Genomic DNA, 13843 nt, shown 5'->3' on the forward strand with positions numbered 1-13843 from the left:
AAGCATATTTGATATAAATATATAAAATATTGATAATTTTAAAGGCTCCACTGTGGCTCCTCACACGAAGTTAAAAGGATATGAGGATCTAGAAACTTCCCTGATTTCCTTGAAAGCATCATCACTTTCCAAGGAGTGGCCGCTGCACCTGTCTGACCTGTTCGGGGGATACATGACTCCAGAGGAATTTCTACCCCTTCTCTCGTCTTTTGTTCAGCGGCGAGTCTTCGCTTTTTATTCCTGAGTGAGAGGACAGTGTACGGGCCAGAGGAGAGGAGACGGGGAGACAGACAGAAGACAGAGAGAGAGATGTCGGAACCAGCCGCAAACCCCGCCGCCACCTCGTTTCCAACGCCAACTATCTCTTTACCTTTGGGACTGGATGTGTTGAGGACCTACTCTGGAGCCCTTGTCTGTTTAGAAATTGTAAGTGTCATTTTCAAAAGGGTTATTTCAAGTTGTCTTGGTACACGCTGTCCTCCAGTGTGTACTTAGTTGATATTTCTTCAGAAATTAATGGTTAACTTCTGATAACAGACGTCAAGTTTGAGCTTAAACGCTTTTATTCGGCTCTAATGGACAGGTCGGGGTCAGAGTTGTAAACAAAACAACCCAGACCAGCCATGACTTCCAGCCATAGTAAGAGCATTGTCCATGCTTTCTAACATGGATTTTATTTTTGAATCGTTATTAGCCTCTTTAACATTCTGCTACATTGATGAGGACTTTTTTTGCGGCCCATAAGCTCTGGTTTTACCTGCACTGTAGTTCTTTTACCTGCAAGGTGACCTCTGCGTTGCCTTTAAATGTTAGCTCTATTCTTTTGGATAATTTTACCATTATCTGGAAATTCCTTTGCTGCTGAAGGCTGTCATATTCCCATGGACGGAAACAGTGAAATTTAAACTCTTTCTTTAAGCTGTTATTGAAAGTTGCATCTTCCTGATAGTGACGCCCAATCCATTTTGTTGCCCAATACTTGTTATCAGCTATAATTCATCAACTAATGTTGCTTTGGATTGCAGTAACACTAGTTGTCAGGTTTTTGTGTCTGTACTCTTAGAAGGCATGAAAAGATACAATGGGCTGCTTTGTTAAATCAAAATCCATAAAAGCCAAACTGCAGGCATTTTACAGGATCATTTTAAGTATTGATCCACAATATTAGACGTTGATAGGATGTAGATTTTAGTGTTAAAATTGCAATTACTGTATTAGTCGTCATAAATATAAACCATCTTCACTGCTCCCTTGGTACTTTGTAGTTGTGCCATACTCACTGCAATCACACTGCAATTATTTGGGGGTATTTTCTACCAGCTTTGAACATCTAGTGACTGAAACTGCCTGTTTTTCTTTGCAAAACATCCCAAATTCAGCCAGTGCTCAGTGTTCCGAGTATTTCCACAGATTCTCAATTGGAATTAGATCTGGACTTGGACTGGGGCGTTTTGGATGTGCTTTGATCTAAACCATCCCATTGTAGCTCTGGAGGTTTGTTTAGGGTCGTCCTGGAGGAAAGGACCAGCATCCCTGACCCACTTAAAAAAAGCATCAGTTGAGTTTTGGCCTCGTCTAAACCAAGCACCATTTCCCAAGTCGACTTCATCCACCAGTCAGCTTAGGCGGAAAGCCGTGTCTTAGTAGGTTTATTGTTGTATTCTAAGTTTTCTATTTCTAAATGATGGATAGTAAAACAAACCTGAGGCCTTCACAGAGCAGCTGATGGTATTTTCTGAGTAGTAAAGGATGCTTAATAGAAAAATTAACAGCACAGGCTTTTATTTTTAAAGAAAGCAGAATTTTTCTTCCTCTTCACACAGATGTACTACATTTTCTTGGTCCATGACGTAAAATCCTCATAACATACATTGAAATGAGTGGTGGTACAAAAATGTTCAAAGGGTGTGAAAACTTTTGCAAGGTACTGCATCTTTTGAGATGCGTCGGTAAAAACTGTGAGAATCTACTGCAGTGGGATTTCATGCTGTGGGTGAAATATATTATTGCTGTGCATGAAAGACTATATGTCTCTGCTAGTTGTGCAGCCCTGACTGGAAAGTGAACCATGTTTGTATCTCACTATTAAATATATTGAGCAGATTCTTTTTATCTCGCGTGACAAACTGACAATATGGCACTTATAAATAAAGATGTGCGTTTAGAGATTGGAATATATTTTTTCCTTTGCGGTTTCCCTTTTCTGGGCATCCACAGTTGCTTTCTAAGAGCACATACAAAATGCTTACCTTGCAGTTTTACATCAGACCAGAACACTAAAAGCTGAAACAGAAGTTTACACTGTATAAAAAGACATATAACCGTTTTTCTCACTGTCTGACATTAAATCAGATTAAACGTTTCCAGTTGTATCTCAGTGGGCATTACCAACATTATTTCTATTTCCTAAACGCCAGAAAAAGAGAGAGATGGAATTCTTCAAAGTTAGAAGTTTACATCAATTTCCTTATTATTTGGTAGAATTGCCTTTAAACTGTATAACGTAGGTGAAACATCTGCTATAATATCAGTTAACAATAACAATTTGCTATAATTTTCCTCTTGACAGAACTGGTGTAACTGAGTCAGGTTTGTTGGCTGCCTTTGCAAAATGCTCAGGGTCATTGTCCATTTGAAAGACCCATTTGTCCCCAAGCCCAAACTGTTTGTTATTCATGATGCCATCTATATTGTAAGGTGCACCAGTACCTCCTGCAGCAAACCGCCCACATGCGGCCACCTGGTACTTCACAGTTGGGTTGCACTCAGATCACAGGACATGTCTCCAAAAATTACATTCTTTCTCACTGGCTGCATTTGCAAACTGTAACTGTCTTTTGATGTTGGTTTTGGAGTAATTCCCTTCTGAGCGGTCTTTCAGTTCACATAAATCAGACGTGTCAAGCTTGTGGCCAGTGGGCTACATTTGGTCCGCATATGAGATGATTTCACAGGTTTAATGACTCGGCAGTAGGTAATAAAGTGCTCACACCAATCACATTACATATCCCACAATGCACAGCAACAGTCACCTCATAGGTAAACACTGGTCTGGGTGCACCTTTTGGTCTGCCCAGATGCTTTAACAGTTAAAGCATTTTTTTTAATCCAAACAATGGCAAACCAAGTAACCCCTGCTGTGTTCCCAACTGCACATATTAGTGATAAGCTGAGCACACTCACTGATTTTGAAGTGCGAAAAAAACAGTCTGGAACTGTTTTCTAATCCATTTGGTTTCGATGTCGAGAGAGAACCTGCAAACATCCAGAAAGAGCTAATAGAGCTCCAGTGTAACAGGACACTAAAAGTTACATATGACTCCAAGGGTCCCGTACAGTTTTCCCCTTTCATCCCTGAATCGATGCCCCTGAAGCTCCGCCTTCAAGCTGCTCGAATTCTCTGCATGTTTGGTAGTACTTACTTTGTTTGAGCAGCTGTTCTCTGTGATGAAGATGAACAATACGGCACATAGAAGCCGCTTAACACCTCCAAAGGGCTCAGAACCTAACAGCCAACATTAATAAACTTGTTGCCAAGAAACGAAGCCAAGGACCATCGTCAGACAAAATGGCATCAAGAGCAGAAAAAACAGGGAAAAGAAATAAATGTTTTCACCAGATTTTTGTTCTGCTCTTGGTTAAATGTATTTTTATGGAATACTTATTTGTTTCACTGAGAATAAATACATTTGTTCAACCTAGGGATGGGTACCTTTCACATTTGAACTGATAAGGTACCGATAAGCGGTACCTGGGAATCGATACCAGTGTTTATGTGATGTGTGTTTATGTGGTAATAAATGTTAATTCTTTAATAGTAAAATCTCAAAAATTTTCAATTTAACATATTTATTTCTCAATATATAAACTTTAATGAATATTGCTAAACAGCATCCAGCTGTTTGTATTGTAACATCTCAGTTGTTTCAAATATTTCTTCAACATGAAAACCCTTAACTGACTTTGCAGTGTTTTTTCTTAATAATGCAAAATTAAAACCCAGCCATGTTGCTGGCTGCAGACGACCAGTCGCTAACCGATGCAGGCATACTAACGGTGCCGAATGCAGGAGTTGTAGCTGTAGATCTCAGGCTGACGAAAATTGCTCTTCAGCCTTGTAAAAAATCTGGTGCTTCACCAGGTGCTTCCTCAGATTAGGAGTTTTTCCCGCCGCTGACCTTGCACTTCGCGTCACAAACATTGCCGCGAGCGTAATCTGCATCGCATTTTGAAAATTGGAGCCATACTTTTGAGCGCTTCCTAGGTATTAGCCATGCTTTGTTGTCTATACACATATTTGGTACCAAAACACGGTCCTCTCTGGAACATACTTCCATGCTATTTATTCTTACATATAATTGTTTGAAAAGATGAACGTGGTACCTCCAGGCCTCTGCAAATTGAACCCAATGTTGAATCAAAATTAGGGATAGTGTTTTCCAATGATGTCCCACAGTAAAGTGGTGTGTTTGAGATCTTGCCTTAAAATACATCCACAGGTGCTCTTCCATTTAACTCAGATGTTGTCCATTAACCAAACAATAGCGTACAAAGCCACGACATCATCACCTAGGTTTCCCAAACTGTTTTAAGGGTAGAGTAGTCTTACTGTTGGTAAAAGTCTTAATTTTAAGGCGATAATCAAACTAGAAAATCATTTAGCAAATAGAATTTTTTTTAACAACCCTAACTGAAAGAAATGGTTATGTGTCTTTTTATACGGTTTATTTAAAAGGCTGGATCCAACTGTATTTATATGCGAAAATAATATTTGATCATGTTCTAAATTGGGATTTTCTCAATACCAGATTTTGGAAAAGAGAAACGCTGACATCAACTTAGAAGTTGGCAGTTACCTTAAACTTAAATATTAAAACTACTGTGAGAAAATATTTAAAGATATTTCCATGCAGACTTTATGAATTCACTATTCTGACCAAAAGGCATAACTTTAATTTGTGTACATAGATTATACGAATGTAGGAAGATAGCTGCCCTTGGTAAATAACTCTCCAGCATCTTCTTCGTTCATATCCGACACAATAACATGCTAAATTTGATCATCAGCTATTGCAGGTTCAGGATTTTTTGGGTCATGTCGAAAGCATGAGGATCTCAAGACATCCCACTGCTTCTTAAACATTGGAACAATGATCCAATGATTTAAGAACTTGCTCTCCTGCTGTGCTATGCAAACACCCTGTCTGCACTGATGAAGATTCATTGACCTTGAAATGCCAATTGCTTGGAATGGCATGAATTTATGGCACTTTCTAAATACTTTCTAAATTATTCAGCTAATAATTATTGACCACTTGGGGTCACTCAGACTGCTTATAAATTTAAACTTACCTCCATAGATGTAAACATGGTCTAAAATATATTAAAACAAAATGTTAGAGGAAAGAAAATGTCAGAGGAAAAGTAATGTGTTGTGTCCAGTTAGTGTCTAGTTAGAATACTTTACTTTCTACCCTCCCAGGTAACACACATGTTACAAACTGCATCAAAAGCTTCACATTTTGATATGGCATCATATGTGGTAAAATAAGAAACAATGTTACAGAAACTTAACTTTTTTTCCAAGATCAACATCCAGAGTAGTGCAAAGGAATCACACCCAAATAAAAGCACCACTTTGGAGACTTTTTCTGACCATATTCATTTCTGTTCCCAGTTATTCGGTGCTCTGGTATGGATCCTGGTGGCCTCCTCCAACGTGCCCGTGCCTCTGCTGCAGGGCTGGGTGATGTTTGTGTCTGTCACCACCTTTTTCCTCTCCTCTTTCTACCTCACTCTGCTCATCACTGGCTTGGCTGACCGCATCAACACGGACTGGAACTTCTTGGTAAGCTGCCGACTGAAAAAAACTAAAGACAGTTAAAACCTAACCGAACAATGTATCCTGCTTCTCATCTTTCTTTTAATCCTTAACCATACAGTAGGCTGTTCAGTGAGTCTACCTCCTCATGTGTACACGTTAGATATTACACACAGCGCAGGACGTCCTAGAACTAAACAAGAACTTTAGACAGGTATTCACTAGAAATGTACAGTAGAAAAAAATTATACAGATTTATTTGAGCTTTCACGGTGAAAACAGTATTAAACTCAGGAGTACAAAGTCGAGAGCTTAGTAGTTAAAAAAAATGCAATGAGAAGTGTGGCAGGAACAAAACCGGACTTGACCGGGAGGATTTTTTTACACAGTTACAAACAGACTCAGGTTCTAGAAAATGTAAGGTAGAACGTAACATTGGGATTTGGTAGTCACTTTTCTAAACTTTTATAAACAAGAATGGAAAGGAAAGCTAGAGTAGTGCAAAAGGAATCACACCAAGGATAAATTATTTGAGGATTTATCAAAGTAAAACTGACTTAATGCAAAAAAGGAGACTTATGAAGACTTATGAAGACACCTGAATTAAAAAATAATATATGATGCTGCAAAAAGCATAGAAGTCATCTCACATTACTTAGTATTTTGCTTTAAATGAGCCAGGCTGTCTTGTAATCCTTTAAAGTGGTTCAGAAATATTTCCTCAGGCGCTCTGAGGGTCTTTGAGAGTTTTTCTTCAGATCTTTGCTGCTTTCAGCAAAGATCTGCTCCATTTAGTGTCTACACATAACAGACAGTTTAGCAGTTAACCAGTTTGAAAGTTACATCTCTCTCATCCCCTGTGATAGGGCTTTGCTGGAACATTTCCTCTTCCTTAAAGTCACAATGTTTAGAAACTGTTCATTGGCTGCAGTTAGTTTTTTATGTATATGTGTGCTCTCCATTTGTCTGATTCCTCCACTATTGAACACATGCGGCTGAATATGCAGACGTGGTCCATCTCCAAGAACTGGACAGAGAGTAAGAGGGAAAAAGCAGCCAAAGGCTACAGAAATGAACTCAGAGACATTCAGAGCAACACTACTGTAGGAGATTAAAGGTTGGTTGCTTCAGAATAAGAAAATTAGTTGTGGTTAAAGATTTTGCACTTTACTGTAGCTTATACCTTAATAATCGTATTCTATTGTCATAATCTATTTTTACGAAGTCTCATTTCCAAGAAAAACCTATTAAAGATTGTATCAGAGAGGATACAACAGGCTTGGCACAGAAAACAGGTTTCAGATTTTTCCTGCTCATTTTATGTACCACGTAGTCAGCTGTGTAAAGTCACCAGATTGGGTAAAAAATATTAAAAAGATATTATGTAAGCCAAAAATACAATATTTCATATCACCGTAGTGACCTCACATCTGGGTCAAGTCTGGGCTCTCAGACAGAGCCAACTTTCCTCCGGCTCCATGCCCCAGCTCCTGGGAGTAGCCGGGAGTGTAGGGTTGTTTGTTTTCAGCCGAACAATGAGTGACATGGATGATGAGCTCACACTGAAACACAACAAAGGGCTCCTTCTTGTTCAGCCATGCTCACAGTAGTCAGAAACAAACTCTCATTAACCCTCCTCCTTCTCAGACACACCCTGTCTCATTCCTCCTTCTCTGTCTTTTATCTCTTTTTGGCGTCTTTGTTTGACTATTCGTTCTTGATTTTGGTTTTCTGATTCGATCTTGGTTGTGTTTATTTGTCTTTTATTTGCAAGATAATTCAAAAGGCTACATCTTTGAAAGAAGTGGTATAACCAGTGTCCAGCTGGCATTTTTCTTATAATAACCTTCCTTTCTGTTCTTTGCTCTTAAATACTCAAAATATGTTTGTTGTTTATGGCTGAAACGTAAAAGTCTTCATCAATTTGTTCCATCTATTTCAAATAACTATCCCTTCTGTTTTTTCAGGATGTGTTTTATCACTTCCTAGCATTACTGTTCTACTTTGCTGCGTTTGTGTTGGAGGCGGCGACGACAGCAGCGAATGGAGGAGCTCACATCAATTCACTACCGAACAGCACTGACTCTATCCTGTGTATAACCCACCCTCGGGGCAACATTTTCACTGTGCTGAGTTACAGGCAGTACAGCATTAACGTGGCAGCCACGGTCAGTTAATTTTAGGATAAATCAGTTTAGAAAATGAAGGGTTTTATCTGAACTTTTACCGCTGTTCTGAGCAAATATGTACCAAAATGGGGCAATTTCTGATGCAGTAAAACAGAAGACCTCCATGAATATTTAGTATTTCTAGGATTTACATCATTCAGAGGTTTTCACAAAGCTCAGAAATTATTAGGGATGTTTTTTTTTTTGTTTTTCTGTGAGTGAAAAGCTCATCAGTGTTGATGATTAAAACAGTCATATTGTGCAGACAAAACACTCTCATGGTGCAATTTCATTTACACTACTGTAGGTACAGTAACATTGACTGGTGGACTGGTCTTTTGGTATTTATGAGCTTAAACTGCAGTTTAAATTTGGTATTTCCACAGTAGCAGAAGTTTCAGAAGAATTTCAAGGGTAAATTTCTCAGATGTTGACTGCTTAATTTAGCTCTAGCTAAACTAGGCGTTGAAACCAAATGTTTACATACAGTTTACAACAATTAATAGGATTATGCGATTATTGAAATAATCGTCAACTAATTTAGTAATCGAATAGGCGTTAACTGAAGTATACAGACTAAAAAATGCCATTTACTTAAGGAAAAAGTAATTAAGCCAAAACTGTACAAAAAATAAATACATTTTGCATTTAAGATGAAAAACCTTTGTGTGTAAAAATGCTCTATTCAGAACTGGTCAAGTGGCATAGTTATAGCTTCGCCAGGTTCAAATTCTGTAAAGATCTCCTTTTGGGGACCTTTTTTGTTTTTTTTTTTTCTTCTGTTTTTGCACTAAAAAACCAGGGGAGTGTATCTTGACGCTTACGTACACTACGAGGGTTCCATTTTACCTGGATAAAATTATGCTTTTTGAGGTTGAAAAAAATTCTTTAAAAATCCCAAATCCAATATGCAAGTGACCCTTAAAGCACTTTTTAGTTTGTAGTCATTTTCACTACAGAGGTTTCTGGCACTGTATTGGTCAACTAGAAAGGGTTTAGCTTTTGACATGTTGATGTTAGAACTTTTTGTTTTTCCGGCAGATGCATCCTTTGCTACAAAATGGTAAATAGTGCACGTATTATTGCATTTTAGGCAATACAATGTTGATAGGCTTTAGTTAAATACAAAATATGCAGAATGCGCCAATTTGTTTTTATTCGATTACTCAATTAATTGTCAGAATAATCAATAGAATACTCAATTACTAAAATAATCATTAGCTGCAGGCCTAATACAGTATATTGTATAAAAAGGAACATACCCCTTGTAATTCCATCTGTCGGACATTAAATCAGACTAAATGTTTCCTGTTTAAACTCAGTTAGGATTAGCAAAATCATTTCTATTTGCTAGATGCCAGACTGAGTTTTACAGAAAATGTATCTTTGCATTTTTGAGGTTTTCTTTCTTATATTATTTATGTTTATGCTATAAAACATCTGTTTTAAGTTAGTTTTTGTTGGCTTACTTGTTTATTTTTCCCCGTTTGTCTCAGGTATTTGCATTTGTGGCGACTCTTTGCTACGGCTCCAGTATGGTGATGGGATTCAAGAGATGGAGGAAGTAACCAGGAGAATGAACATAATGTAACATCACATCATCAGCATGTCTGTCTTATTAAAATAACCAAACCATCCAGTGGTTCATTGAGATCCACTGCTGTTCAGTTCATTGAAGTGCAAGCTTTATAATCACCCCAATGTGACGCTTTTTTCAGATAAATTTCTTTGTCGGAAAACATTTTGTTAACACACCAAATGTGTCGGTTTTTATGTAGGTTCAGTCAGGTCCTTCAGCCAAAACCCACTGGAAATTAGAAAGAGAACCAAGAGGACTTTATATTTTAATATACCATTTTTAGACTTCAAAAGTTAATTTTGAGAGATGAAAACGATGCATGAAAAACATTTTTTACCCATGGAATTTAAAAGATGACCCATTTTATTTTTGTAAACTTTGTGTTGGCTACTTTTGGTGTTGATGAGTTGAAAATATATCTGATATTACAGTATGCTGCTTTGAGTACTGTCAGATATTGTCATTAAATTTGGGAATAGCTTTTTTCCCAGTATTATAGCAGACACATAGAATCAAAATTTGGCACGCATAACTGCTAAATGTCATAATTAGAAACCTAGATTAGGTTGATTTGTGAATCTGATGATTTACTTAAAACTAATCATGTAATCCTGTGATCAATTAAAAAAAAAACATACAAAAAATGGTACAATATTTCAAGCATCTTTGTCTATGTGGATCATTTAGCCAAGTATGTTCTGAAAAGCATTGTATTTGTGTTTGGTGTTTATATTGCACTGTGATGTATTATTTAACTGCTTTGATCTAACTGATTTTAAATCTCACATGATTTATTATCTCATTTGTGGTGCACATTTGTTTGTATTAGATGATTAATTTAACAGTTTTAGATTAAATGTTTGTTTTGACTCCTGCTACTTTTGAAAACTGAAATGCATTTTGGATCTAAAGAAATAAAAACATGAAAACCTTACACATGCTTTATTATTGGGTGTTTTATACATGTCATTACACAGAGCTGTCAACAGAAATAAGATTATTAATCATACGCATACAAGCGTTATAAATGTGTAATAAACCTTTCTGGCTGGCAATGACAAAAGCAAGTAATGCATTTTTAGGATATTCATAACTTTTCCCACTTTTTTATGTCTTATTTTTATATAGGACAAGCAGCACTGAACCAAGCTTCATTTAGAATCTGTTGGAAAAATATGTTAAACTGTTTTCTAACCTAACATCACAACTGACTAATAGGAAATGTCAACGGAAACATGCAAAACAAATTATTGTTAATTATTGTATTATATAAGTTCATCGGAACTGGACAAGTCAAATGACCATGTCTCCTGAGTCTTAATGCTGTCGCCTCCTAACTGTCAGTGGCTGCCGCAGGTATCCTCAGGACAGGACTGAATCAGAGGACGGACTAATGCAAGCTCTTAGATTTACTACACATCAGCTACGCAAGATTTGATGTCAGTGATTTTATATAAATATTGAATGATACTATAGTTTTGTATTGTATTTAATTATGTTGAATTATAATCTTTGAGATAATACAATCTTGATCATTGATCGGACTTTAGAAGAAAACATAAACAAGTTAATTAAAGTATTCTTAGATGACTTGTGTGAATTAGCTCAGTCAATTTGAACTGAATGTTATTTCCTGGATAAAAGTTTAAAAATTCCTTTGAATTTAAAAGTGGGGATCAGTTTGAAGTGTGTTTTATAATTACAGTAGAGAATACTTCTGAAACACAGAAGATGTTTACTGATTACATGTTTATCCCTGGAGGAATCATCATGACCTGGACTGATATTTTCTACATACAGATCTTATTACTGGCCTGACTCTGTGTCTACCTGTGACACCTTCCTGGAGGGGGGAATCGTCCGAGCTTCTGCTGGCAACAACTTAATGCTCACCCTCTACCGATGATCCACATTGCCCTGTCTTTCAGTGTTTAACCCTTTCTCTCTCCTAGACATGGGAATTGACTGAGCTTTACTGTGACTAACTCTATGTGCTCTCTTTCAGACTCTAACCTTGAAAACTGGCTCAGAGTTGATCTGTTCTTTCTTTCTAGGTGAAACAACTAAAGGAGCTACATCCATTAACATTTACTTTTCCTTCCCATAGAAAGTACTCCTGGATCAGTGCTTCTGTGTTCTCTTTGTGTCTCTGCTTTGTTCTCTCTAACCCCCAGTCGGTCGTGGCAGATGGCCGCTCACACTGAGCCTGGTTCTGCTGGAGGTTTCTTCCTGTTAAAAGGGAGTTTTTCCTCTCCACTGTCGCTACATGCATGCTCAGTATGAGGGATTGCTGCAAAGTCAACGCCAGTGACTGTCCACTGTCTCTACATGCTCATCCAGGAGGAGTGAATGCTGCAAGTCTCTGACTGGATGCAATCTGCTGGGTTTCTTTAGACAGAAAAACTTTTTATCCCATTTGAATAAATAACTGAATCTGACTGCACTGTTCAATGATTAGGATTAATTGGAATGTATGTAGCTGACTTTGTGAAGTGCCTTGAGACGACATGTGTTGTGAATTGGCGCTATATAAATAAATTGAATTGAATTGAATTGAATTGAACATAAACATGCTGTAATAGCTTGTAGTTTATTGGTTGATATCTTAAATATGGTTCATTTGGAAATCCATAATTTTCCATAGAAAAATTCAAGTATGGTTGATTTAGTAAAACGTGTACAGGTCCTTCTCAAAATATTATCATATTGTGATAAAGTTAATTATTTTCCATAATGTAATGATGAAAATTTAACATTCATATATTTTAGATTCATTGCACACTAACTGAAATATTTCAGGTCTTTTATTGTCTTAATACGGATGATTTTGGCATACAGCTCATGAAAACCCAAAATTCCTATCTCACAAAATTAGCATATTTCATCTGACCAACAAAAGAAAAGTGTTTTTAATACAAAAAACGTCAACCTTCAAATAATCATGTACAGTTATGCACTCAATACTTGGTCGGGAATCCTTTTGCAGAAATGACTGCTTCAATGCGGCGTGGCATGGAGGCAATCAGCCTGTGGCACTGCTGAGGTCTTATGGAGGCCCAGGATGCTTCGATAGCGGCCTTTAGCTCATCCAGAGTGTTGGGTCTTGAGTCTCTCAACGTTCTCTTCACAATATCCCACAATTCTCTATGGGGTTCAGGTCAGGAGAGTTGGCAGGCCAATTGAGCACAGTGATACCATGGTCAGTAAACCATTTACCAGTGGTTTTGGCACTGTGAGCAGGTGCCAGGTCGTGCTGAAAAATGAAATCTTCATCTCCATAAAGCTTTTCAGCAGATGGAAGCATGAAGTGCTCCAAAATCTCCTGATAGCTAGCTGCATTGACCCTGCCCTTGATAAAACACAGTGGACCAACACCAGCAGCTGACACGGCACCCCAGACCATCACTGACTGTGGGTACTTGACACTGGACTTCTGGCATTTTGGCATTTCCTTCTCCCCAGTCTTCCTCCAGACTCTGGCACCTTGATTTCCGAATGACATGCAGAATTTGCTTTCATCCGAAAAAAAGTACTTTGGACCACTGAGCAACAGTCCAGTGCTGCTTCTCTGTAGCCCAGGTCAGGCGCTTCTGCCGCTGTTTCTGGTTCAAAAGTGGCTTGACCTGGGGAATGCGGCACCTGTAGCCCATTTCCTGCACACGCCTGTGCACGGTGGCTCTGGATGTTTCTACTCCAGACTCAGTCCACTGCTTCCGCAGGTCCCCCAAGGTCTGGAATCGGCCCTTCTCCACAATCTTCCTCAGGGTCCGGTCATCTCTTCTCGTTGTGCAGCGTTTTCTGCCACACTTTTTCCTTCCCACAGACTTCCCACTGAGGTGCCTTGATACAGCACTCTGGGAACAGCCTATTCGTTCAGACATTTCTTTCTGTGTCTTACCCTCTTGCTTGAGGGTGTCAATAGTGGCCTTCTGGACAGCAGTCAGGTTGGCAGTCTTACCCATGATTGGGGTTTTGAGTGATGAACCAAGCTGGGAGTTTTAAAGGCCTCAGGAATCTTTTGCAGGTGTTTAGAGTTAACTCGTTGATTCAGATGATTAGGTTCATAGCTCGTTTAGAGACCATTTTAATGATATGCTAATTTTGTGAGATAGGAATTTTGGGTTTTCATGAGCTGTATGCCAAAATCATCCATATTAAGACAATAAAAGACCTGAAATATTTCAGTTAGTGTGCAATGAATCTAAAATATATGAATGTTAAATTTTCATTATTACATTATGGAAAATAATGAACTTTATCACAATATGATAATAT

The 13843-nt window shown here is 38.0% G+C and overlaps 1 protein-coding gene across 1 annotated transcript; it reads left to right on the top strand.

Moving 5' to 3' along the window:
- The first annotated feature begins 237 nt into the window (after positions 1-237).
- On the top strand, positions 238-10502 carry mal2 (mal, T cell differentiation protein 2). The gene is made up of 4 exons (XM_047360821.1): positions 238-426; positions 5678-5848; positions 7789-7989; positions 9486-10502. Exons 1-4 carry the CDS (start codon positions 310-312, stop codon positions 9555-9557), a joined length of 561 nt encoding a protein of 186 aa, XP_047216777.1. The 5' UTR covers positions 238-309; the 3' UTR covers positions 9558-10502.
- The last annotated feature ends 3341 nt before the right edge of the window (positions 10503-13843 follow it).

Source organism: Girardinichthys multiradiatus, chromosome 3 (assembly GCF_021462225.1).
Source record: "Girardinichthys multiradiatus isolate DD_20200921_A chromosome 3, DD_fGirMul_XY1, whole genome shotgun sequence".
Classification (NCBI taxonomy): Eukaryota; Metazoa; Chordata; class Actinopteri; order Cyprinodontiformes; family Goodeidae; genus Girardinichthys; species Girardinichthys multiradiatus.

Excerpts from the sequence above, each read along its gene's own strand:
- mal2 (XM_047360821.1), top strand. The coding sequence starts at position 310 with ATGTCGGAACCAGCCGCAAACCCCGCCGCCACCTCGTTTCCAACGCCA. Across the intron at positions 5,849-7,788 it reads ACACGGACTGGAACTTCTTG|GATGTGTTTTATCACTTCCT; the intron begins GTAAGCTGCCGA and ends CTGTTTTTTCAG. Across the intron at positions 7,990-9,485 it reads GCATTAACGTGGCAGCCACG|GTATTTGCATTTGTGGCGAC; the intron begins GTCAGTTAATTT and ends CGTTTGTCTCAG.